General features: G+C 31.9%; 1 protein-coding gene across 2 annotated transcripts; it reads left to right on the top strand.

Annotated features, from left to right (window-relative positions):
* On the top strand, positions 1-27,524 carry LOC139491213 (zinc finger MYM-type protein 3-like). Of its 2 annotated transcripts, none has more exons than XM_071278684.1 (19): positions 1-271; positions 1,814-1,886; positions 2,960-3,631; positions 4,219-4,320; positions 4,923-5,917; positions 7,321-7,354; positions 8,169-8,272; positions 8,913-10,158; positions 11,474-11,608; positions 12,614-12,687; positions 16,847-17,006; positions 17,752-17,933; positions 18,732-18,864; positions 21,318-21,452; positions 21,918-22,394; positions 22,799-22,924; positions 23,887-24,147; positions 24,685-24,793; positions 25,601-27,524. In XM_071278684.1, the coding sequence occupies exons 1-19, from the start codon at positions 227-229 to the stop codon at positions 25,788-25,790; spliced, it is 5,253 nt and encodes a 1,750-aa protein (XP_071134785.1). In that variant the 5' UTR covers positions 1-226; the 3' UTR covers positions 25,791-27,524. The 2 variants fall into 2 exon arrangements, with proteins under 2 accessions (XP_071134785.1, XP_071134784.1); XM_071278683.1 differs by having other exon boundaries at positions 21,276-21,452.
* The last annotated feature ends 441 nt before the right edge of the window (positions 27,525-27,965 follow it).

Raw genomic sequence — 27,965 nt, 5'->3', positions numbered from 1 at the left:
AGGTCGCAAGCAAACGCTTTGTTTTGGTTCGATTTCGAAAGTGAGGCTATTCGCCAGCCATTCATCATTTAAATGAGTTACCGCACTTTGAGATGCGAATTCAGAGAAAATATTAACAAGTTGAAATTACAACATGTAATGAAAATTACTTTAAACCATAGAAAAGAAGAAATTTGATTTTTAAACCGGAAGTGCATAAAAAACCGCGACCAGAAGCGGCGTGGAGATGGACGAAGAGAGCGGAGAGCTATTGTCCCAGGACATAATAGAGGTTTTGTGTTATAATTTTCTTAAATTAAGCTTAATAATTAGTCCACATTATTTCAAGAAGGTCTATTTGAATGTCTGATTACACTTTTCTGTGCGTCCAGGTGGAATCAATGCGGACAGCGTGTATTTTCGAAATCGTTAAAGGGCGACAACTCCAGCGCGGCATATATTAGAAATTCAGAAAATAAACAAAAGATTAACAGGTGCTGCATAAAAAAAGTACATTATAAACTAATTTCATTATGTTGTTTCAACACAGTTTCAAGTTAAAAATTGACAGGCAAAAAGCTCCTGGTATCATGATAAATAAAAAAAAGAAGTGGACTACTTGGGGCACTACTGGATTAGTCCAAATAATTATGGCTATTATAAATTTTGATGCCTTCCACCGACAGACGGAGAAAGGCGTCCAAGAAAAAATTAAAATAGCCTTGCACGTAATAATTATTTGGACTGGCACTGGATCTGCTTACCATTACAGAGTATACACCTTATCTCTATTTGTCCGCCCTTTGACATTGCAAAGGTTCCCCGTATTATTTTTTTTAAGTACCAATAGAAAATATGTGACAACATAATGAAAGCAATTGTTGTGTGACGTCAATAAATGCTATTCTGTCCCGGTTGGCCGCTTCAACTATTGACGTCACACAACAATCACTTTCATTTATGGTTGTCTTTTTAGAAAACTGTACAGGTTGTCTTACTTATATCTGCCAACTGTCACTATTTCCCCCCTGGAGGTTCCCAAATTGAAATTTTGAAGAGCAATTTTGTCCACAATTATAAACAACCTGTACCGTTTTCATTAAAAAGACAACTAACATGACTCAGTCGCCAAAAAATTATGCCAAGTCGAAAAAATATGAAATGAAATTTACGCTTTTATTCCAAATATAGAATCACTGTGATCATAGATTATTTTCAATTGGATGTAAAGTTGTCCCCATTTATGTAAAATCATACAAGTTCCCAATAAAGTTGACATCACAATTTAAAGTAAGTTTTATTATCAATTAACATGATTAATGAAGAATAAGAGTAAGTAGAAGTTTGGCTTCACTTGACTTTGAACAATCTATTTCTGTAAATTCACCAATTCTTTCATGTAAATATATGCATCCAAGGTTATCCTGCGGTAAAATTTCATTTGCATGTACAACAATTTTATAAAACATCTATAAAAAAGAAGATGTGGTATGATTGCCAATGAGACAACTGTCCACAAGAGACCAAAATGCAAGGTTATCCTACAGTAAAATTTCATTCGCATGTACAACAATTTTATAAAACATATAAAAAAGAAGATGTGGTATGATTGCCAATAACAACTGTCCACAAGAGACCAAAATAACACAGACATTTACAACTATAATTCACTGTACCGCCTTCAACAATGAGCAAAGCCCATACCGCATAGTTAGCTTTAAAAGGCCCTGATATGACAATGTAAAACAATTCAAACGAGATAACTAGTGGCCTTATTTATATAAAAAATGAAAAAAATGTATGTTTATCAATTATGTATGTTATTTTCTTTCAGGAAACCAACACAAAACAGGATTCTGTTTCAACAGAGATTAATGGAGATCAGGAAAACTGTTCTGTGTCCAAAGGTAACCTATATGCTCAATATATATAGATAATAATATTATGATTTTTTTTCACTTATTTCTTTAATTGGTTTAATTTTATTAGGCCAAACAAGATTTATATGTGGCCTGTCTCCAGACAGTCTAAAATAGGGGAAGCAGCTGGTCAATCAATTTTGTTTTGCTTAACTGCAAATGTCTAAAAATTGTTAGGGTTAGGCATTGCAATTTATGGGAAGTTAATTTGTAAATGTAGGGAGACGGGAAACTGAACTATGTTTTGCCTAGGAAATCTACATCAAATTGTTTTCAATGAATTCTGGTAAAGAAGAAAAGGCTGTGCACAACATTTGTTATAATTATTGTCTAGTTTTCAAAAGGCTATTTTCCTTTTTTACTCTTTACATTTTCTAATTGAGCTGGTGTCAAATGTCATTTTCTTTGTTTTGACCTGTATACAATGTATATTGCAATCATTTAGAAAAGCTCCATGTTTAGAAGAGCCTGTAAATGTGACCAGTTTAAATCAATATGTCTGGGTTATATACATGTATGCATTAGACTCATTTAGGTTTAAATTACAATGTTTGATTTTAATATACATACAGGACCCATCTTAAACAATAACAGTCAGAATTCATAAAAAAATATGTCTAAACATGATTAGACTCTTCTAGTCAGTCTGCGCATTTAGCCACAAGACTGATTCCCCAGACTAGTAAAATTTTATTTGGACTAATAAGTTTTCGTAAAACTTTGTTTAGACTTGTATTAAAAATGTTAAGTTATAAGTCTCCGGATAAGTAGTTGGAAAAGATTTTTGGTGCAGATTGCACTAGTCAAAATAAGTTTGATGGAAGAGTTACTTTTCAGTTCCTTATTAGCCTCTATTCGACATAAACAATATGATGCAGTCAAATTTTAGTCATAGTTGACCTGCACAGGTCTATAAATGCCAACAGTAGCTGTGTTTATACATTTTCTTTGTAATGATTTATAAATCCAAATGCAGCAAGTTATTCTTGAAAAGAATAATATGATGAATGATCTTTTCAATAAACTATCTAAAAGGTTATTAGTAGCTGTTTTTATTGTAGATTTGAATATTGAAGAAAGTCAGAGGATAAATGGAGAAGTTGGTGATAACCTTACTACAGAAAAATTAATAGGTGATAGTGGAGAGACAGGAACAAGCGCAAGTGGAGAGACAGGAAATAAATTGACAGACGAAACTGGAGATGGTTCATCTGGGGATGCATTAAACAGCTTGGCTGAAACAACAGACAATGGACCAGGTGTGGTTCAGGCATCAGGAGAGGGTGAGGTTAAGGAGACAACTGATGGTTTGGAAGGAGAAATGGGAGACTCCTCTGATGTCATGCCAATACAACTTGGAGACACAAGTCAACCAGACGATGATGATGATGTACTAGATTTAATGGAAGATAATGGAGATGACTTAAAGAATGATCAGACTGATGGAATGGTCACCTCTGATGGGCCAGAATGTGATGGGAAAGTTACTGACTTACCTGAGGAAAGTGTACAAGTTTCACCAACAAATGAAATATCTGAAATTGTTGAGACTAATGAGCAGACAACTGACCTGGTGGAGGAAAATCTGATAGAAGATACCAAGTCAGTGGAACCAGAACAAATATGGCTATCTGGAGAGCATGAACAAGTTCCCGAAGTTTCTGGTGGAAATGAGCTAAATACAGAGCAGGAGGATTATGATGTTCTGGATTTAAATGATGAGTCAGACTTGCGTAAGAATAACTCATTAAATCTAATTACAGCTTATGTTTAAAAACATGTTGAAACATACCAAAGTACTTTCAACAAGTTACAACCTTCATTCAAGATGTCAGATATTATTGTCATGGAACAAATGAGACCATGTACAATAGAAAAAAACTTTAATAAAAATGATCAGTCATTAAGAATTTTATAAAATATATGTGCTCTAAGAGAGTATGAATATCTATCCACATTTGAGTGACACCATGCTTGCAAACAACAAAACACACATCTGTATTGGTCCCTGGTTAATATTTTGAATACCATTGCAGTTTAAAGACTCAGCATTTTGACATGTTGACAACAGCTGTGTTTTTCCACCAGATAAAATTTTGAAAAAGCAATTTGCAATATTAGTGAAACACAGCATGATCACTATTTAAATTATACCATATTTTAAGAACAAGGGAGATAATCACTTGCCAAACTGTCATTTGGAACTTTTAAAATGTGACAGAAAATAACTAGATAAAAGTTTTGCCCAAAGATGGGCAATGACTGTTATGTATTTCTTATTCCACATACATTGTGCATGCATTAACTTTGTGTTTTTCAGCTGCCTCTTCAGACCAGAATAAATTGTTATCGAATGAGGATGATAAAGATGTAATAGCAGAAGCCAGAGATGTCATTGAAGATATTAAACAGTTAGATACAGGTATTAATCATCCTATGTGTTATTCAAGAATAACTATTTTGACTTGCCATGATTAACATTGAAGGATTCACAGAGAAATTGAAAAAAAGGTCGCAAACGTGCAAAAAGGCAGCCTTTATAAAAATGTCTAAAATTTTATTGTATTATAAAAATGAAGATGGGGTATGATTGCCAATGAGACAACTTTGCACAAGAGACGAAATGACACAGAAATTAACAGCTATATGTCACCGTACCTCTTTCAACAAAGAGCAAAGCCAATACTGCATAGTCAGCTATAAAATGCCTCCAAATATCCAATGTAAAACAATTCAACCGAGAAAACTAATGGCCTAATTAATGTACAAAAACTCATCAGATGGATACAAATAGAAATACATATAACAAAAACATGTGGACGTTACCAGGTACTTGTACATCCCAACTACAAAAAGATACTAAGTACAGATCTGAGAGTTGACTTATTCAGGGATATTTTTAAGCCCAACAAACAGTGGAGACTATATGTAGAAAAACGACATTGTAATTTGATATGATTGTATCCTGTTGTGTGTTGTTTGAAAACAAACATGTTTTTTTGAAACATATTTTTTATAATGCAGAAACTGAAAACCAAAGTGACATGGAAACAAAAGATGAAATAAGTCAATCTGGAGAAAAAGATGAAGTCATGGAAGTTTGTAAAGATGACACTGAAGATATTGTACTGAATACTGACATAAATGATGATGATATCACAACTTCTAATGATCAGGAAGATTGTCTATTGAATACTGAAATGGAGGCTGAACCAGAAAATGCTTCAACCATGGAAACAGGAAATGATGCAGGGGAGATAAATCTTGATACAGGTGAAATGGTTCAAAGTGAAAGTGGAGTGGAAAATGTTGACATGGAAAAAGCAGATGAACCAGTTGAAGCAGTGATGGAGAATGAAGAAACAGAAAAAGATGTAGATATGGTAGGAAGTGAGGAGAAAGAAAATATAGAAGATAAAAACAAAAATGAAAATGATGCTGATGTTTCAATGGAGATATTGGAGGATAAGGAGAAAACAGAAGTTGTTGAAAACGTAGACAAAGAGAAAGAAACTGATGTTAGTCAGCCAGAGGATTCAACAGTTCAGGAAGCAGCAGTCGACAGTGATGGGGGACTTAAAATTACTCAAGTTGAAAGTATCGTTGACTTGAAAGAAGACAGTGGAGAAAAAGAAAGTGGGGAAGAAGTGTCTGTTGCTGCTTCTGGAGTGGAAAAGGAAAGTGGAGATCAAGATACAACACAGGAGAAGGCTGTAACTCCCAATGAAGAGGGAAAGAAAGAAGAAGCTGAATCAGAGGTGGCTGTTAATACCACTGAAGAGAAGAAAGATCAGCCAGAAGAGACTTTAACTACAGAAAATAAAATTGAGAAAAAAGTTGCTGAGATTAAGGCAGATACTGATGATGTACAAATTGTTGAAAAACCCAAAGAAGAAGAGATTGATATCATAGATTTGGATAGTGACACAGAGAAAGAGGTAAAGACAGAGACAACTGATGGTACAAGTGGAATACAGATAGCTTCTGTTAGTGGTGGTACTGATATATCCAGTGTTAAGGTAAGTTTTGATGTCAATTAAGTAATATAAGATACAAAACTTTAAACTTTAGTCTTCATATTTCATCAGATCATATCTTGTTACATTATATGAATTCCAAAAATAAATGGTTGGGGGGGGGGGGGGGTGTAAATTCTGCAAAAGTAAATATATAAATAAATTAGAAATATGAATGTGTGCTTCATGTGAGAACATTTTCTGCCAAAAAAATCTCATTGTAGGACAGTCATGACACTTGTTTATGATGTCAATGATATTGATACCAAGGGTCTGGAAACGGTCATATTTGCCAGTCATGTCCTAAACTGAAACTATAATGTCCTAAACTTTTAATTGGGATTTAGGTCAAATTTTATTTTTCAACAGTAATAATTTGGTCATTTCGTTGAGATTGACTTTCAAAATCGCCATTTTGAACATATTTTTGTTTTGTTATCGACTTCCTGTAATTAAACTGCCAATCCAATAAAGTGTTATCATGTTATAATCCTGAGGGCCCTCCTAATAACTATATTAATGCCTCTGGGAGCTATTGGCTAATGATTGCTAATCTCTTTACCTGTGTTTTTAATTCACACCTGGCAATTAATCACAAGCTCCAAACTATTATTATAAAGAAATAAAAATTCCATACCAACTGGCTTCATTATTTAATTACCCAACAGGTCAGACAATTGTCAATTATGATTTAAAATTAAATTAAAACTTGGTTTAATTTATGTAGAAATTTTTTTTTTACTTCTAACACACGTGCTTTGTTTACTATGTAATACGCATGCTTGAAATTCTCTTCCACAGATTTAGACAATTAATCGTAAATTTAAAATAATTTCATCCTAATTAAAGCTAGTGCAACTATTTTAATTAATATTCTTGCACTATTAAAGGTAAAATATTAAAAAGCCGATGATTTCCTGTGATTTGGGTAAACAAAACTAATCCCGGAAATGAGTCCGGAATTGTTTGTTTTAGTATTGTTGCATTACATCCGGTTTGAATTTTGACTTCAGAATCGAAAGAAACATAAGTGATAACTGAGAATATTATCGTTTTGAGTCATTAAAATCATTTTATTTATAAACTGTTGCCTTCCCTTAATTGCTCTTGATCGATTTTTGAAAAATGGTAGGACAAATCATGAAGCAAATGCGATGCAACAGTGAAACAAGTTTGTTGATGCTACGAACATGACGATCGAGTTTGAGCATACTCATAATGAGTCTCATGCAGTAATGTGATTTTGACAATCATTTTTTGAAAAGGGGCATCAACTTTTAAGTTGTATGAAAATAACCGAAATTAGGTGAAAAAATTTCCGGATCCTTGATTGATACTATGTATATTTAGAAAATTAATTTGATGTTTTTATATGATAGTTAACTAGTATTGTTTAAACTTTGTAGGAATCTGAAAAGGTCAAAGTAGAGGTGAAAAAAGGTAAATACAAAATTTATGGAAGGCATCATATAAAATGATTTATTCATCAATATGTTGTATTTCAGAAAAGTAGAAGAAGACATATACAAATGTTTAAAAAGTAGAAAAATAAATAAAATATTAAAACTAGATGTTACCATAAAAGCAGAAATTTTCATTAGGGATCTGATTTCATTTATTTCGTGGATAAGAATTTGATTATTTATATGAGTCAGCTATACAGTGTCTGTTCTTTAATATTCAGAAGAAAAATCTTATTTAAAGCATCGATTAGACCGTGATTCGTTCGTTTTAAACAAACACCGCATAGCACTAAATTTCCGGAAATTGAAAATTGTAAATTGTCTAGACACACAGGCTATGATGAAACAACTTATCCTAGACCAATCGCAATTCTTCTAGCCTTGGGCTATCCATCCTGCATAAATTTCGAACCCTGCTGTCTGGTGCGTTTTCAGATTCATTACTCAACAACTTCCTGTTTACCGAACACTTACATCATTTTATACATGACGTCCAAGTTGAAAATTTTCTTCACATTTTCTCAGGAACTACATTACAAGGATTTCTGAAATTTGGTTTCAGGGTTTATATAAGTCAGCTAAACCGTGTGATGCAATTTCATATTCATCACTCAACAGTTTCCTGTTTACCATCAAATATTTGGGCCGGGGTATCTTCAGTGAGAATCAGCTCACAGTTTTGCTTGTTCTTTATCATTACAATGTTAAAACACGTAAAAAATGTCATATCACTAAATATCAAGGTAGAGGCGAATCATTTTTTAGAGTAATTTAAAATATGGCTTTTTCAGATGTTAAACCAGTTGTGCCTGTAAAACAAGAGGTGAAGCATGAAGTTAGAACTGATAATAAATCTCCAAAGAGTAAAATACAGACTTGTATTGTGTGTAAAAAGGTAGGACTAAATTAGTGAATATAAGAGAGGCATACACATTTCATAGCCATACATAATTTACAGAAGCTCAGTGAAAAATTTCAAGATTAAATAATTTATTTGTTTATTGTTTACTAATAACAAGAATATTAAATTAATTCCTATCAATGTGATCACTGTAATACCGTAACTAGAATCAAACAAATTTAATTGCAAAGAAAATATTTTAATGGTTTAAAACCAATAAAGTAGTTTACTAAGGCTTAGGTATTAGGTCTGTAATAGTAGTTAAATAAAGTATAACCATTTTTAACTTGATTTCCTAAGGAAAAATCGGTTATTGATTAGGTAAAAAAAAGGCCGGCATCTGGTAGGGAATCGGGTTGGGTGGCCAGAATTTGGTTTTTGGGCGACTGTCAAACAGTGTCTGTGCATTTACTTGTAAATCATTCAACCCAAGCTTTTCAAATTTTAGATGTTGCTACTGATTACAAAATGGAGGTCAAGTTCAAAATTGATGATTGTCACTTTTATTGATCAGGAGTGATGATCCTTGGGATACTTAAAAATGTCAAAACACAAATAAATTCAGTGTACTGTCATTCTGACAGCTCTTGTTTAGGTATTTTATTGATATGACAAATATATATTTGTTTTTCAGGTTGGAAAATGTAAATATAACATTGTTAGAAATGGTGACATCAAACATCTATGTGATGATGACTGTTTTAAACGATTCCGATCCAACCCTACAACATATTTACGATCATCAACACCACCGCAGCCGCCACAGGAACCCAAGACAGCGGCTCCAGCAAACAACCAACATGGACAATTCAAAACCTGCCAAGTCTGTCAAGTTATGAACATAAATGCCTCAACAGCAAAACCATTTCTGAATTGGCAGGGTATGGATTTTTGTGGTGAAGATTGTCTTGGCAAATTCCAGAGTAGCCTGAATACATCATGTTCAAGCTGTTCGAACGTTATACAGCAAGCCACTAAAGGAAAATTTTGTTTCAAGTTCGGAAACCAGATCAGGCAGTTTTGTTCTCAGGGTTGTTATAACGATTTCCTGAAAAAGCAAAAACTTTGCGAATGTTGTCAAAAGGACATTACTAAAAGTTCAGATGCCTTTGTAGCCCCAGCAGGTCCGGATAGTTCATTTAAAGATTTCTGCAGCCAAAGCTGTCTTCAAAAGTATGAAGAAAAAAATAATCGCGACATTGAAATCACTGGCGTTGACCCTGGGAAGAAAAGTGGTCCTGCTCCTAAAGGTACACACACTTGTTCCGTCTGTTCAAAGGTCAATACCATGAAACATCAGGTGCAGCTGGAAGGGAAAACCAATTATCTCTGTGGAGATCCCTGTTTCTCAGCATTCCAGTATGCCAACAAATTGACAATGAACACTTGCGACAATTGTGGCATTTATTGCTACAATGAAGGGATGCATCCTCAGTATATTCAGTTTGAAGGGCAGCAAAAACGCTTCTGCAGTTTCATGTGTGTAAATACATTTAAAACATTAAACAAAAAAGGGGTCTCGTGTTCATGGTGTAACTGTAAGAAAAGTAACTTTGACATGATTGAGCGGGTTGATGCTAATAACAAGTACCAGTTATTTTGCTCGCTTAATTGTCTTTCCTTGTATCGTGTGAATCTCCAGGCTACTTCGAATCAAGCAGTGCTATGTGACCAGTGTAAAAGATATGTTCCTGCACAGTACCATCTGACCATGAGTGATGCTTCTGTTCGGAACTTTTGTTCTTATAATTGTGTCATGAAATTTCAATCACAGTTTACCTCCAATGCTGCACCGTCGGGGACAACAACAGCTGGTCCAAAACCTGGGGGGATACAGACCAGATCAACAACTAGGCCACCCCAGCCAGTGCAGCATAAACGTGAGTTACCATGGTTTTATTAAACAGTATGTACACAAATGTAATCAGTTAAATCAGTCAGGACAGTTTCAAGTTAATCTCTTTGAAAAAAAATATTTATTTGGCGATTGCCTTAAGTTTTCTTTCAATAAAAGATAAGAACATCCATTTAAAAAAATGTATTTTCAAATTGGGTCATCCATCAGATTTACAGACAATTAGCTAAATGTGGTTTTAAATTGCATGGATTTTTCTAGCATTCCACAGGGTCCGGTATTCGGACCCATTCCCAACGGCAAAAACCCTACATTTTTCCCAATTTTGGCAGCAAAATTCCCAAATGATCACAAAATTCATTTTAATCTTTATTATTCATGACAGAGATGTTTATTTTATTCAACCGCTAGCTTTATGTAAAAAAATCGCCAACAAGTAATGTGTAAATCCAAGTTGAAACATATTGAATGAAAACAACATTGACAAACAATGGCTGCCATAAATAAATAAACAGGAAGTGTGGGAATAAACTAAAACCAGGTCAAATCCGGAAACGGACAAGTATATAAATCCGGGTTTGTCAATCAAATACAGTAAATAAAAAATGAAAAGAACCAAACATGTGACAGCTATCATAGCAACACTAAAATTGAAAACTAAAAGATATATAAAAAAGAAAATAGAAACAGAATATATTTTATACAGAACTTAAAATATTTTATTTCACAAATTTTCATGTCAAAATCAAAAAAATGTAACAATCCTTTAAGAAGTTGGAACTCATTATTTTGATACTCAAATAAACTGAAATGCCATGTTGTTATATTTAAAAAACAAAGAAGGTGTAGTCCTTACTTTATTTTCACCAACAAAAAATAATTTTATGAACTAATCACACTAAAATAACATCTGGTATATTGGGTTGTTTTTCCCAATTTCATTGAAAACTGCGTTAAAAAAATCCCTAAACTGGCCAGGGTCCTTTTTCCCAAAATACCCAGATAAACCCCTGAATTGGATTAACCTGCAGGAATAGAGTGATAGCTCGATTGTTTGAATATTTCAAACCTTTACTGAGGTAGAAATATACTTAAGAATTAATCTATTTAGATATATACCTTTATCCAACTCAGATGAGTAGTTGTCTCTTTAACAATAAAAAAAGTATGGGTAGAAAATTTGCCTTGCTATAGGTCAGATATGAACTCTTCAAAGAGATTTTGCAAGCATTCTTGTCATAAAATGCTTATCATAGAATAACAGTCAAATATTGCTGAACTCACATTTTCATCTTTCAAAATATGCATCCAAATGATTGTTATCAAATTATTTTTTTCAGCTGCCAATCCACAAACTGCAATTAGGTCTGTCGCACCACACAATATGATCCGACCGCCATTACAGAACAGACCAACCAATCCAAATATGAATCAGATACCAATAATATCAAATGTGGTCTCTCTGGCACCTCAAGGTAAGTTACATGTACTTGCCATTACAGAACAGACCAACCAATCCAAATATGAATCGGATACCAATAATATCAAATGGGGTCTCTCTGGCACCTCAAGGTAAGTTACATGTACCTGCCATTACAGAACAGACCAACCAATCCAAATATGAATCAGATACCAATAATATCAAATGGGGTCTCTCTGGCACCTCAAGGTAAGTTACATGTACCTGCCATTACAGAACAGACCAACCAATCCAAATATGAATCGGATACCAATAATATCAAATGGGGTCTCTCTGGCACCTCAAGGTAAGTTACATGTACCTGCCATTACAGAACAGACCAACCAATCCAAATATAAATCAGATACCAATAATAATGGAAGTTGGTGCAGATTGAGGGGAGATAATTGTATACACAATGATGAACGTAAAACATGCCATTGTTACAATGTGTGTTTATGAAGACTTAGTAATGTCAGAATCTTACCTCTGAACTTCAAATCTTTAAAATAAATAATTCATTAAAATTACATGTACCATGTAATGAGTTACCAAAGAATATTTTTTTATTGTTTTAAACTTTTAAGTGAAACTGAAGACATATAGCTTTCATCCTTATTGTTGGTTATTTTGCCAGCATATTGAATTTAGTGGGAGGAGAAGTCAAACTTTTTGGAAGTTGGAATGTTCAACAGTGATTTTCCTTCAAAATACAAGGCAATAGCTTTTTAGTATCTACAAGAAGTAATTCCTATGTGTTAAAATATTAATATATGTGATTATGATAATAAAAAAAATGTGAATGAAATGAAAAATCATAACTTATGAAGAATACAAATTTATATTGTATTTAAATACTCTTTCTTGCTTTTACTGTTACACACAAGACTGATTTTATACACAACACATTTTACCAGTAGTGTTTAGAAAACTTCAGACAAGAACTAAACCAAAAATTATTTGAATAAGCATTACTTTATAATAAAGCTATATTTATATTTCACTGTTTTATTTTTTTTAGTGAACCAACAAGTGAATTTCAAGTCAAATCAACAAGTTCCATTGGTTATCAACAATAAAAATACTAATATCAGGGTAAGTATTGCATCATGGGAAGGCAATGGTTTGGTGAAAAGAAAGATTGCATTATAAATGTCTAATCTGAATTCTCTATTAGCTGTGACTTAATTACAAAATGTTAATCATGGTTAAATGTATTTAAGTAGACATATCAAGGAAAAGATTATTGGAAAATGTATATTACACTTCACATATATATATGGGGAAAAAAGGAAAGCAAAGGAAATACAAAACTGGTTCTTCAAACTTTTTGTAAAACTAGAACTTTATACTAAGGGTTCCATACTGGAATACAGTTGGCTTTTCTCTTATATTGGTTTACTTGAAAGTCGACATGAAATGAAATATTTCATTGATCCAACTGTTTAAATACTCCTTTGAAATTGCAATTTGTGATGACTGGACCCTAATCTATAAATACAGAGGCGGATCTGTCATTATAAAGGGGGGGTTCCAACTATATGTCCCCAGTGTTCTCCCCAGGCTGTTTTAGCGTCGCGGTAACGCGACGCTATATTTTTTCACCGTGATGCTATAATAATTCCCGCGACGCTATAACTATTTTGAAGATGCTATTTTACTTTTCCTCAATTTTGAACTTTCATCTATTATCGATTATGATCATAAAAATTATATCACCTTTAATTGTAATCCCTTTAAGTCGGACACTAAAGGCAATTAAGAGATTAAAAATAGCTAGGTGTTAATTGCCCTCAGGGTGATAACTGTTTGGATGCGAATATCCCAAACTGACACTTGTGACATGACGAATACCACGTGTCTGCAATCACCAATATCGACATGGAAAAATGCAATCATAAAACAATTCGAAATCTACGTTTTGTATTACGAAATTTCAAAGATTAAAACGATTTATATTTTTTTTTAAAAAGGTCGTTTATTTGTGCAACTTTCCAAAAATTACTTTCTTTCTCTTCTGGTAATACGAGAGCGAGAATTTTGGTTAAGAGCTAAAATAAGTTTAATACTTCTTTAAAAAGGTATCATAATTGGCTTCAGTTTATGTTTAATCCATTTCATGCATTAAAAGCGTCTTATTCATTCACAATCTCTTGTCAAACAATGTTTATTCTCGGACTCATTTTCGTAAATTTTACTACGACCGCCATTGCACATTTTTGTGTTAACTACGGATCGGCACCGGACCAGATATGACAAAAATCGGCATTTTCACGATAATGACAACAGATGGACATTAGACAGAAAAATTAAACCAAGAGAGAAAACTATGCATTACCAGACTTTTTGTTAGATAACTTTGTTAAAAATACATATGATTTTGATGTAAAGATAAGAAACAACTGGGACTAATTCATTGAGTGGCATGAAACAATGAATTTCATAAACATGATAAAAAAAAGTTTTTAAATTGATTTTTTTTGCTTCTTTTGCTACTTTATCTTTACTTGATATAATATAAAAAGCAGTTAATTTTGTGTACTAGATAATTTAGTTTTGTATATATACAGGTTGCACTATAATGAACCATTCATTCATTTGACTTATTGGGTAACTGAAACCACATATTTATTTTTATTTGGCACAAGAGGAAAAAAATAATTATGTAACTATAAATGAATAAAGAAGACATAAACTGAAACAACTGTTTTTGTGGTTATAGTTTAATTTTATTCTCAGTTATGAATTGAACAATATAAACTAAAACGTATAAAGGAAATAGAGCATCCACGCGACGTGACAAACGACATTAAAAAAAATACAGTTATTTTTTTTTACGCAAAATGTGATGCTATCCAAAATTTCTGGGGAGAACACTGTGTCCCCATTCAAATGCATTGATCGTTCAAAAAAAGGAGGGTTTACAACACCGAAACCCTCCCCCTTGATCCACCAATGAAATAGATATCAGTGTTCTCCCCAGAAATTTTGGATAGCATCACATTTTGCGTAAAAAAAAATAACTGTATTTTTTTTTAATGTCATTTGTCGCGTCACGTTGATGCTCTTTTTCCTTTATATGTTTTAGTTTATATTGTTCAATTCATAACTGAGAATACAATTAAACTATAACCACAAAAACAGTTGTTTCAGTTTATGTTTTCTTTATTCATTTATAGTTACAGAATTATTTTTTTCCTCTTGTGCCAAATAAAAATAAATATGTGGTTTCATTTACCCAACAATAAGTCAAATGAATGAATGGTTCATTATTGTGCAACCTGTATATATACAAAACTAAATATCTAGTACACAAATAAATAATAAAAATTGTTTGACAAGAGATTGTGAATGAATAAGACGCTTTTAATGCATTAAATGGATTAAACATAAACTTAAGCCAATTATGATAACTTTTTAAAGAAGTATAAAACTTATTTTAGCTCAAAACCAAAATTCTCGTTCTCGTATTACCGGAAGAGAAAGAAAGTAATTTTTGGAGAGTTGCACAAATAAACGACTTTTAAAAAAAAAATTGTTTCAATCTTTGAAATTTCGTTATACAAAACGTAGATTTCATTTGTTTTGTGATTGCATTTTTCCATGTGGAAATTAGTGATTGCAGACACATGGTATTAGTCATGTCACAAGTGTCAGCTTTGGATATTCGCATCCAAACAGTTATAACCCTGAGGGCAATTAACACCTGGCTATTTAATCTCTTAATTGCTTTTAGTGTCCGACTTAAAGGGATTACAATTAAAGGTGATATAATTTTTATGGACATAATCGATAATAGATGAAAGTTCAAAATTGAGGACAAGTAAAATAGCATCTTCAAAATATATTATAGCGTCGCAGGAATTATTATAGCATCACGGTGAAAAAATATAGCGTCGCGGTACTACGATTCTAAAACGGCCTGGGGAGAACACTGGATATTACATAATGTAAATTTTGTTTATTAATTAGAAATGTTACAGTGTTCTCCCCAGGCCCTTAAAGGACCACGGGCTCGCGATGTATAATTTTCTACCGCGGTGGTATCGTTCTTGCCGCGATGTATAATTTTTCTCCGTGGTGCTAAAGTTTTTGGTAAAAAAATCATTAATCGGTAAATATTGAGACGACTTTCCGTGAGGTTGAAAATTGACCAGTTCTAACCAGTTTAATCCAGATCTGACAGGTAGATTGTTTACACCACGTGATCGATTTACCTTTTGAGGTTAACCTTGATGATTGGATTTAATCGATGTACATGATTCTTTTGTGTTTTAATTAATAAAGAGATCATAATTTTAATAACAGACTTGTGAGTGACAAGCAGACATTTGTTAATGAACTCTATTACGCCAGTCTTGAGTCAAAATAATTTGCCTGTTGGAAATTAATTGTGGAGTTACTTCCCCTGATTTTGCTTATCACAAATAAATGCTCCTAAAATATAATTTCTCATTGAAAATAAAAATAAATAACAAATTGAATGCAAAATTATATTAGAATGTTACATTAAGGATAAAAACTTTCTTAGAACATACCAACAAAAATGTTTTGAAAATGATTTTTGAGAATCATACTTTTATTGATGCACAGACATATTATATTAAATTAGTAGATTTTTCAATTTTTGAAGTATATAACTGTGCCAGGGCTGACAAGCCTACTGCCAAAATTATATCAATTGAAATGTTATATCCAAAGTCCATACAACACAGTACCACAGTTAACAAAACAAAGGCAAAAAGGTAATGACAAAAACTAACAAGAAAAAAATAAGCGACGCAACGTGACACAAAATATTGTAAAATTCATTTCGTCACGCGTTACCCTGGTGCTATCCAAAAATCCTGGGGAGAACACTGTGTTACTAAGACTGTTGATAGCTGATTTGTACCATACTGTTATATGCTTCTAATAAATTTTTAATTATTAACTATTGACTTTTGTGATTTCCCGATATTTAAAAATGAATTGTCAAAAAACCTATAGGATAGACAAGATAAGCAGAATTTATTGTTATATTGTTAGAATTTCAGAAATTATAAATGATTTATTCTTGGAATCTTCTCATTAGAATAAGAAATCGGTCATGTAATGCATAAACATGATATTGTAACATAGCTAAAGAACAAAGAAGAAAATACTGATTCTGAATCACTCTTGTAATAGGTGAAATTGTAAAAACACACTAACTTTGCATGGCTTACCAATTAAAGTTCATTCAAAATATTTTGCATACTAATTTTTTTTCCAGACAACCGTTCCAGCTCAGGCTACACAAACTATTCAGACAGTTATCATCCAACCTCCACAACCAAAAACATTCAAAAACAAGTCATGTCTATGTAAACCATTTGTACAGACAAAGGCCACATCATGCCGTCCTCACACACAAACAAAGGAAACACAAACAGGTATGGCTTGTATTCTCCAGTACTTTTGAAGTGCAATTAGTTTGAAAATTTAGTATTAAAAAAATATTTGGTTCTTGATAACTTTCTTACAAATCATATATCTGATTGTTCAGACTTATCTTTAAATTGTTGTAAAATGTTATATGCAATATCTCCAAACATAAGTCAGAAGTAGAGAAAAAAGGATATAGTTTATCAATTCGAAAGTATAACATGCACATGAGAAAAACAAATTCAAAGGAAAGTGAATTTATTGCTGTTCTTTGTCTTAAATGCAGTATGGCCTCATTATGGAGCAATCAATACCTTTTATCTCATTACATTCAGGACCCCTCTTGCCTCAGTTTGAGGAATGTTTTTTTAAAAGATCAAGAGTTCTGATGCATTTTGAATATTTCACATTGAAAGAAACAGTCTGTAAACTTATTTGATGGTTAGATTAATTTAGGATCATTGATTAATTCTTTTATTAAGAATGTAAGGCTCTTATCAGTTTTATGTAGTGGATTGATATAAAAACACACCACAAAGTATATATTCTAGTAAGTGTTTTATTATTGTTTGAGTTTGCCTTTACTAGTTATCTAATTATTACCTCTGATTTCATGAATGAAACTTTCAAATATAAACAAATAAGGTAACATTTATATTCAAACTATATTTCCATGTTAAAATGCATAAATGGACAAATTTGAATGAACATGTAAATAATGCACTGTTTAATAATTTCCATATTTTTTTTCAGACAAAGATATGGAACCCCAGAATGTTCTGATACCTATTCCGATCCCTTTCTATGTGCCAGTACCAATGGCAATGTACTCACAGCCAACACCAATCCCCTTTCCATTCCCCATACCTATACCTATACCATGCTTTATACCAACCACCAAGAAAAGTACCAACAGTATTCTGAAACATATAAAGGTACGTACTAAACAGATGGTTGCAGTGTTTTGCTATGGATGTTTTTAAAAGGAAACAACTGTATGTACAAATGACCCAAAATGTGCCTTCTGAACGATACAGTTGAATTTTCAATGCAAGGGTCAAGCTTCATGTTTTGAAAATTACTTAAATCAACCTGAGACCAAATAGAAATAAAAAGATGTGGTATGAGTGCTAATAAGACAACTAGTTATCCAAGTCACAACATGTAAAAAGTAAACAATTATAGGTGAAAGTAAGGCTTTCATCACAGAGCCTTGGCTCACACCGAACAGCAAGCTATAAAGGGCCCCAAAATGTCTAGTGTAAAACCAATCAAACGGGAAAGCCAATGGTTTTATCTATGTAGAAAATGAGAAACGAGAAAATACACATCTTCATTCTCGACCAGTAATCCTGGCTACCATAAAACATTCAAGGTAGCTGAAAGCAACACTAACAAACCATACCTTTGGTCCTTCTTTGTCAATACAAACAAAAGTAAAGTCAAATACCCTGAAATCAAATTAATTGCTCAAATTAAAAGTCACTTTATGTAATTTGATAACTGTAAAAGCAGAAATGTTTGTGGCGGATTTGATTTCGTTTAATTTGTGGAAAGAATATATCCACGAAATTAAAACCACCACGAAAATTTTAACCTACATTTAATGTCACTTCAATGTACTGGAAACCACGAAATTTTAACCCCGCGAAAAATTAATGTTTGTACAGTATTTACATTTACATCTATTTATTTAAAGATAAAGCATTTGGAATTTTTTCTTTTGATTTAAGGAGATTCGCGAGAAGATACCTGACGATCCTTTAGAAGCTGAACTTTTAATGATGGCAGAGGCAGTGAGTGCTGTGGCAAAGGACTCATCAGACTCAGAATCAGAAAATGAGGCAGAAATGGAACCAGTAGAAGGTATAAACAGAAAACCAGTCTTTAAAGCTCAAATAAAGATCCAGTATATTATAATATCTCACTGTGCTATTTCTTGCCTTTAATGTTTATGTTGTTTTCTGTGTATATTTATATATCTGATCTGTTAAAATAGTATGTGTATGTTGTTTCTGTGTGTATATATGCATCTAGCCTATTAGAGTAGTTTTTGCATGCAAAATGTTATGTAGATATTTATATTATGTTATATCTTACTAGCAGTTAGCTATTTTTTCACTAAAAATGATTTTTTTCAAAGAACTTGTTTTGACTTATTGAGAGAATTTAAATGAGGGCTATTCCAGAAAAAAATGTATGGGGGGGGGGTTGGGGGGTTGGAAGGCAGTTTTTGTCAGCACCCGCCACCCAGACAATTGTAATTGAGAATTATAGTGCATTATAGTGTGAAAAGTTGCTCTGATACCCATCACCCATGTATTATTAATATAATGTGCCTTCCAACCCCCCCATACATTTTTTTCTGGAATAGCCCTGAACAAAATGACAATTGATGTGAAAACTTAGTTTTTGTTTAAAAAATCATATATTTTGGAAATATATCTTTGTGCTAGGATTTTATAAAAAATTGAAATGCAGGTACAATTTGCTGTATTCAAAATTTAACCCAATGTCCAAAATTTATTTTTCTGAAGTTGGAAAAAAATGTGAAGGAAAAAATTGCCTTTTTGTCCCTGAATTTCGATGAAAATTCATTTAAGGGAATAACAATTTACAAATCTTTTTTGTGCAAATGGAAATTGATATAAACTATTGTATTCCAAATACATTTTAATAAAAATTGATAATATGCGTTTCCAAATTGGTTCCCAGTGTCAAAAATGATCCTTTGTCCACAATTTTCAAAATTTGGTGTCAAAATACATAAGTAACACATGGTGCTTTGATTTAAACAGAAATTGATGTTCATGTAGAACATATCCTGATTTAGTTTTGTTGTCACAGTTGAAAAACTATGTACATATATTTTGCCTTGCTTGCATCAGCATTTATTTGTTTCTGTTATCTGAAAAATGTACAGGTAGTGCCCTTAGTTACATGTCAGATTTCTAGTTTACATTCTATGCAATAACTATCGCCTGCTTTTTACCAAATTTGGCATGTTGTAAAAAATGGTGAATTTGTATGAATGTTATTAGATAAGATCTAGATAACATTGCAATCTTTTTCAATTGAACCACACATTTAGTCCAAATAATTAATACTTATATTTTGTAATCCATTTAAATTTGAAAAAGAAGGGATAAGAGAATGTCCAACAAAAAAGATGTGAAGTACAAGGAATTAAACAATATATTACTGATGAAAGTAGTTGGGGGACTTAACAAAAATGACAGAATGTGTACATGCTGAATCGAAATATAGCTTATTCCTTGCTATAATATAAAAATAAGAATAAGTATAGGTCACCAAGTTTATATATATTCAATCTACAAATTTTGAAAAGTTGACACAATTTGTAAGTAATATACAGAGAAAAGGCATTATTATTTGTGCATGTAAAGAATGAAAACAAAATGACAGAATTTTGAAATAAGATATGATAAGAAAATCATATAAAATAAGTTTGGAAACTTATATTTATAACCCCTGTAGCAGAGATTAAGTTTAACCCTTGTCTGTCTGTCTGTATGCATGTCAGTCTGTACGTCCAAAATTGGTTGCTGTTCTGTAAGTTTAGATTGCCTCAACCAATTGTTATGAAACTTATATACAATGCTTATTTACCACAAACTCAGGTCAAGTTTGAATTTTGGTGTCGTCACTTTTACAGTTCAAGAGTTGTGCACTTTTACAAACGGAAAAATTGGTGTTCTAAAAATATAAATGATGTCGTTTTTAAAATCTTCTTTGAAAATCTGAGTTTTCTTTCTTTGTCAAGAATGGTAGTTGAATCAACTACAACCAATGCCTTTATACAATGCAATATTCAATTTTACTTCCCACTGATGAATTAAAGCAATCTTTACCTTTCAGTGCTTGCAAGCACTTTGATTACAATACTAGGGTTAAACCCCTTTATAAACATGATAAATGGAAAAATTGCTGATTTTTTTTCATTTTTGTTCCCTAACTTAAGTTTGTCTCAACTAAATTTACTGAAATGTATATATATAATGCTAATTAACACTAAACTCAGTTTAAGTTCAAATTTTGGCAGCTTCACTTTTACAGTTCTTGAGTTATGTCCCTTTATAAAATAATTTTTTTAGATAGGTGATAAAATTTAATTTACATATTTTTATACAATGTATTGAAACAAAAATTTGAGTCTAATTTTATTGAGATTGTGAAGGCAATTTCTCCTATGAGAGCTTTCAAACACTTCTAATTTTCATTTGGCTAGATGCATAAATGTACACTTCCTCCTTCAGAAATAGCAGACACCAAAATATCTCCCCCTTCTGATTCCCCAGAACCTGAAGTTCCAGAAAAACCTGCTGACCTTGGAGAGGACATGTTACAGATGGCACTCAGAATGGCGACAGAGATGACCCCTGAACCCGTGATGGATTTAGAAGAAACCATTGAACCTGTTCCTGTCAGTACAGGTATGATAGATTTGTGAGGTCATGCTTAAATAATACAATATGGAATGCAAGTACAGGATTTTTTAATACTGTAAATATAGATTTTGTTGCAATGCTCTAGCTATTGTATATAGATCTATAGTTGTTAATTTCTGTGTCAATTGGTCTCTTGTGAAGAGTTGTCTCATTGGCAATCATACCACATCTTCTTTTTTATACACACAATTTCATCTTGAAATAATAAACCAAATTTTTTTCTGTCAGAGAGAATGCTTACCAAACATAACCTACCTTTTAGGCTGGATATAAATAACTGTTTTGTGATTACTAAATTTTCCTAAGACATGAGAAGAGACATTAGGGGGATTGCTGTCACACACTATTTACTTTTTCACAAAAGTTAGTGGTAGAATAATGCAATTTCTTGAAACTGAACTTTTATTTAAGATATAGAATTATAATTATATTTTTGTTTCTATATTAAAGAACCCCCACCGAAGCCAAAACCAAAAGAACAAGAGGATACTGAAGAAGACGAAGAAGACGATGAATACACACCTGTCAGAGAAACTAGGTCACAAAAGGGCAAGGGGACAAAGAGATCAGGCAGCAATCAGGCAAGACGTAGATCAAAAAGACAGAAAGCACCTGTAGTCTTGAAAGCGGAGGAGTCACCTGCTCCAGAGCCTGAACCTGAACCAGTAAATGAAACACCCCCTGATGCAAATATGTATCTCAAATATACATATGGTGTGAATGCATGGAAACATTGGGTTGTACTGAAAAATAATCAGTTGGACAAAGTTACTAAACAAGGTTCTGGGAAGTTAAAACTGTTTAAGACTGACATGTTACAATGCTCGGCAGATGAACTTAATTATTCTTTATGTTTGTTTGTTAAGGAAGTACGGAAACCAAATGGGGAGGAATATGCACCAGACAGCATATATTATCTTTGCATAGGTATGTGATATTACTTCCTGGCATGATACGTACAGAGAATAATGTTTTAATAAAGAAGTTTAATTGAAAAATTGCATAGATAATAAAGAACTTTTATATAGAGGTCATAAAAATACCATCCATTATCCCAAAAAACAGGAAATCGGTACTCATAAATAACCTTGGTGTCATTTTGATTATAAATTATTTTTTTGTAATAATTTAGGTGTATTGAAATTGACAATAATAAAAGAATATTGAAATTGACATATTGAAGGTTAATAAGTTTGAATGTTATTTTTACTATTTTGTATAATAGGTTGAAATATTAATAGCAGTAACTTTTGAAAAAATTGCATTCTTGATTTTTTATATTTTTTTGCAAATAGTATTAAAAACATTACAGAACTTTTGAAATTTTACAGGTATTCAGATGTTTCTCTTTGAAAACGAAAGAATAGACAACATCTTTACCGATATTTACTATGAGAAGTTTACAGAATGTCTTAATGAAGTTCTGCAGCGATACACACCTAAATTAAATGCAGCAGGTATATCAGTTTGTTAGTTTAATTTCAAAAGATGTTTCTTGAGTAAACCAATGATTATGTTAAATTTTCTTAGATACTTTTCTTTGAAGAAATTTTTCCTGTCTGTGTGTCCGTTGTTCATCTGTTTGTCTATTTGTCCATCTATTCGTTCGTCCGTCTGTTCTGCTTCAGGTTAAAGTTTTTGGTCAAGGTAGGTTTTGATGAAGTTGAAGTCCAATCAACTTGAAACTTAGTATACATGTTCCTTATGATACGTTTTATTTTAATTTTAGTTTCTTGTGTACAATTTGGAAATTAGTATGGCGTTCATTATCACTGGACTAGTATATATTTGTGTAGGGGCCAGCTGAAGGACGCCTCCGGGTGCAAGAATTTCTCGCTACATTGAAGACGTGTTGGTGACCCTCTTCTGTTGTTTTTTATTTGGTCGGGTTGTTGTCTCTTTGACACATTCCCCATTTCCATTCTCAATTTTATCCTTATGATATGATCTTTCTAATTTTAATGCCAAAAAAATACCCCAATTTCACAGTCCACTGAACACAGAAAATGATAGTGCGATTGGGGCATTCGTGTATTATGGACACATTCTTGTTTAAAGCAACTTTTCCTGTCTAGTGTTCTTCCAAAATTTCTTTGAAGTAGTTGTATAGTTTTCTTGACTTGCAACATTGGTAATTGTTTACGTCATCATTTTCATAATCAAGTTCACATTAGATGCTAACTGAGAAAAGCTCAAAACTTTATTGTTCAGAGACATGAATGATCTAAATTTTCCTTTAAACAATTATTATTGTTTTTACTCTAAAATAAAGAAAAACTGTTAATGGCAAAATTGGAATTATATTCAGATAAAATCTTAAAGACATTTTAATTATGTTAGAATCTGAGTTTTGACTTTTAAATTCAAAATCATTATTTATAATTATTGTTAATAATTTTGTTATTTGTTTACTTTGTAGCTCAGATTGTGTGTAGGATTGAAGAAGAACATTTATGGGAATGTAAACAATTAGGTGCTCACTCACCACATGTACTGCTGAACACATTAGTGTATTTCAATACCAAGTTCTTCCAACTAAAAACACCTGAAGATCATTTGAAGTTGTCGTTTACACACATAATGAAACACTGGAAGAAAACGCCTGTTGGTAAAGGGAATACCCAGGGCAGAAGTGTGTATCTGAGATATTACTGTCCTGCCCCTGTGAGACCTGCATCAGGTATGTAGTTCACATAGCATTAGTATCTTAAATATATACAATAATTAAAATATAACATTTATTGGCCTTTATAAGACAGAAAGAGCAATATCTTACCTTAAATGATTTGGTGCCTAGCTAGTACCATTAAATTGTCCTTTGAAAGTGTTAAAAATATTTTTATTCCTTGAAAAAAGTTGAAAAATTATTTAACAGTTTGAGAATTATGTATTTATTTTAGGAGGAAACCCAAACCATATTTTATTTTGGCCTCATTTGTGTACAGTATGTGAAACCATGTAACTTCTACATTTAAATTTCATTACATGAAAATGTTATAGGGACAATTTTGATTGAATGAGAAAAAACTGCATTTTCATGGATATTTAATAAGTTTGCATAGAAACCTACAGAAAAGTAGTACTTTGTCTAAGAAGTTGAAAGTTTGTTGTTTATTTGAACCCACCAAGTTCAAGAAAAAATTGTAATCTAAAAATAATGAATCTGAAGGAATATTTTTTTGTAAAAACAAGCTATAGATTTCTTTCTATATTACAGAAAACAACAGGAAGAAGAAAGAAGAACTCCCAGTATATGAGCAGGCAGAGAATTTGGATAATCCTCTGAGATGCCCTGTCAAGCTATATGAGTTCTACTTATCTAAATGGTAAGTTTCTAATCATTTAAGGATTTACTTAAAAAAGGAAGAAGATTTCTCAAACTTTTACCTTATATTTGCATTTGTACTATTTCGGTCCCAAATTGAAGGAAAAGAAATCTAGAATCTGCTTACATTTTGGTAAATGAACTTGTACGAACTATTTAAGTCTTATATGAAGGAAAAAACAAGTGTTCTGGGGCAAAATATTTTACCCTTAATTGTAGGAAAAAAAGGACACAAATTCTTAAACCTGACTTAAGTACATCATGAAGAGAAGTTATTCTGTGCTCGAGTAATTATAAATAAAGGTTTAATCACTAGTTTTCATGGAAACCAGATATTGGGCTATGTTTTCAAACAAAAGGAACTAGTTGTCTGGTTAACATTTGCTGTTTCCAGCTCTCTAAAGGCAAGTTAAGCAAAGTGATTCTGATAAACTTGCATAACAAATTAGATTACAAATAGGCTCTGATGCTAATTTCTAAATCTCTTTTTATTTCATTGCTTAATGAATTTTCTATACATTTATATTATACATTTTTTCTATGCCTACATGTATTTGTCTTAAACAACAGTTTTGGGGATATGTCAAGAAGTCTGGAAGACGACTGGGTGTTGTTTTGATGGCACTTAACAAATACAATGTTGTTAGTGGGGGAAAAGAGTATTATTAATAGAGAAAAGTATGAATTCCCATCAATCTTAAACATATTTTCCAACTTCTTTCAATTTCACAGGAAAATGACCATATAGCACATATCCATTATATGATATATCAACATCCATGTACAATACATATTTACTCTTTTATAGTCCAGAAAGTATAAAGAACAGAAGTGATGCATTCTATCTGGTACCAGAACGATCTTGTGTTCCTGACAGTCCTGTCTGGTACTCAACATCCAACCTTCAGACTGAGGCTATGAATAAAATGTTAAATAGAACATTACTAGTCCGCGAAATACAGGAGTCATTTATACATACACAACCTATCTATGCATAATATCATTGTTCAGCTTTAGATCATACCTTTACATTGATCATGTACATTTCACCCAAGCCAGAATAGCTAGTACTTATAATTTTTGTAATGGTTCGATGATTTTCTTTTTAAGTGTACAAAGTATTCTGTTTTAGTCTGACAAACTTGTTCATAAGTATGTGGTTATTTCTAGATCATCAACAGCATCATGTTAACATCAGTTTTCAATAAAACTTTATTATTTCTAGAATTTGAAAGCAACTAATTTGATTGTAAAACTTAGAATAAGAAAACTTTGAATATTCACAAGATCTGCAAATTGGTTTATCTAATATACCGGTAAACGAAGTGTTTACAGTTTTACAATGACACACTTTTAAAAGTTGTAATCTGTCTTTACATTATTGGGCCATGCAGGAAATACAATAGTCATGTAATTAACCTGCAATCTCATGACTTTTGTCTTATTACAGTTTTATGGGTGTATTTAATTGTTAAAACCATAAATAAAACATTATTTTAATCAAGTATTAACCACCAGCATAATCATACATAAAAGATGATGCAATTATTGATCATTATGTAGATATATGTTTTGATGTATATATAAAGGTTGTATTATGACATGCATTTTATTTTTATCCATGAATTTATATGTTGTGATCAATAAGTTCACCTCAAATTGTCTCCTCCACAATTGTATCGGTAGACAGATTAGTCATGTCCCTCTGTCTGTTTGTCACAAAAAACTTTGTCAACAGACATATCCCCTTTATTTTACATAGGAATGGACTAAAACTTGACTAAACTACTAAATAATATGTTAAGTTGTTTAATTCTAACATATTATTTGTTTTTATGCCCCATTTATGAGCATTATAATTTCTGGTCTGTGCATCTGTTCGTTCGTTCGTCTGTACCGCTTCAGGTTAAAAATTTTAGTTGCAGTAGCTTTTAATGAAGTTTAAGTCCTATCAACTTGAAACTTAGTAGGCATGTCCCTTATGATATGATCTTTCTAATTTTATTGCCAAATTAGAGTTTTGACCCCAATTTCACAGTCCACTGAACATAGAAAATGATAATGTGATTGGGGCATCTGTGTACTATGAACATATTCTTGTTTTCTATCTTTCTATCTAAGAAAGATAAAAAAATCCTATCATTGTCTGTACAATTGATATTTCTTTATTGTTCATATTTACCATTGAATATCATAACATTTAGTATTTCATTTATCAACCATAAGATATAATATGTTATATATTTCATGTAATTGTTTTGTATATATAAGTAGATAGTGTTATGAATTGTTAAAAGTTTATGTGACTATGTACTTATGATGTTGTTGGTTATTTTTTCAAAGTTTTATATTATCGACCATCTTATGTGTATTTTTATGGTTTGAACTTAGAAATAGTTGTTAGTCAATTAGACAGCTGTTTCCACCCTCTGTTACTTGAACTGTTTAAAGAGGGATTAATTTGTTATGTTTCATAGACTTATTACATAATCTTCAGTCAATAGTGTACTTTAGAAAAGCTTAAATCATTTGAACTTTAAGTAAATACAGTTATAATGCCTTTTTAAGATTTCAACCATTATTACACCATTTGTAAAGATTATTGCATACATTTGCATAAATAAATTTAATTTTTGCCATAATGGAAAAAATCACTTTGAAAGGTGTTGTTAAGATTGAATGTAGTAAACACCCAATGTATTTAATTTGACCTGTAAAAAAATTAAACAAAATTTCACATACTGTAAATTCAAATTTTTGCTTTGTTTTTATCATTGTGAAAACTTAGACTGGATAGGGTTTGTAAAAATAAATCTCATTCTAGGTTTTGATATTATGAAATAATTACATTAGATGTATGTTTCATTATAATACGTTACTCTGATTGGCTAACTGCACATCACATGTTATTCCTTAAGCAGTTGTATCACACAATAAAACTTAACATTCATGATGACACGAGGTCCCATAATAAAGTGCACAGGTAAATTAAATAAAAACTTGATGTAAATCGTGTTTTCATGATCCTAGCTCAAAAATGTAATTATAAGTATTGAATGCTTCTTTTTGTAACTTCATAGGGTTGTAAAAGCGTTGACCATGCGCACATTTTTAGAATGAAGCGTTTCCGCGCTTCATACAAAATGTACTTCGGTCAACGCTTTTACACCCCA

Source organism: Mytilus edulis, chromosome 10, assembly GCF_963676685.1.
Source record: "Mytilus edulis chromosome 10, xbMytEdul2.2, whole genome shotgun sequence".
Taxonomy (NCBI): Eukaryota; Metazoa; Mollusca; class Bivalvia; order Mytilida; family Mytilidae; genus Mytilus; species Mytilus edulis.
This window is presented reverse-complemented; position numbering and strand designations above follow the sequence as displayed.

Bases quoted from the DNA above. Each gene is read 5' to 3' on its own strand.
- LOC139491213 (XM_071278683.1), top strand. From the start codon at position 227: ATGGACGAAGAGAGCGGAGAGCTATTGTCCCAGGACATAATAGAG. The intron at 17,934-18,731 runs GTACGTACTAAA...TTTTGATTTAAG, and splicing joins GTATTCTGAAACATATAAAG to GAGATTCGCGAGAAGATACC. The intron at 21,453-21,917 runs GTATGATAGATT...TCTATATTAAAG, and splicing joins ACCTGTTCCTGTCAGTACAG to AACCCCCACCGAAGCCAAAA.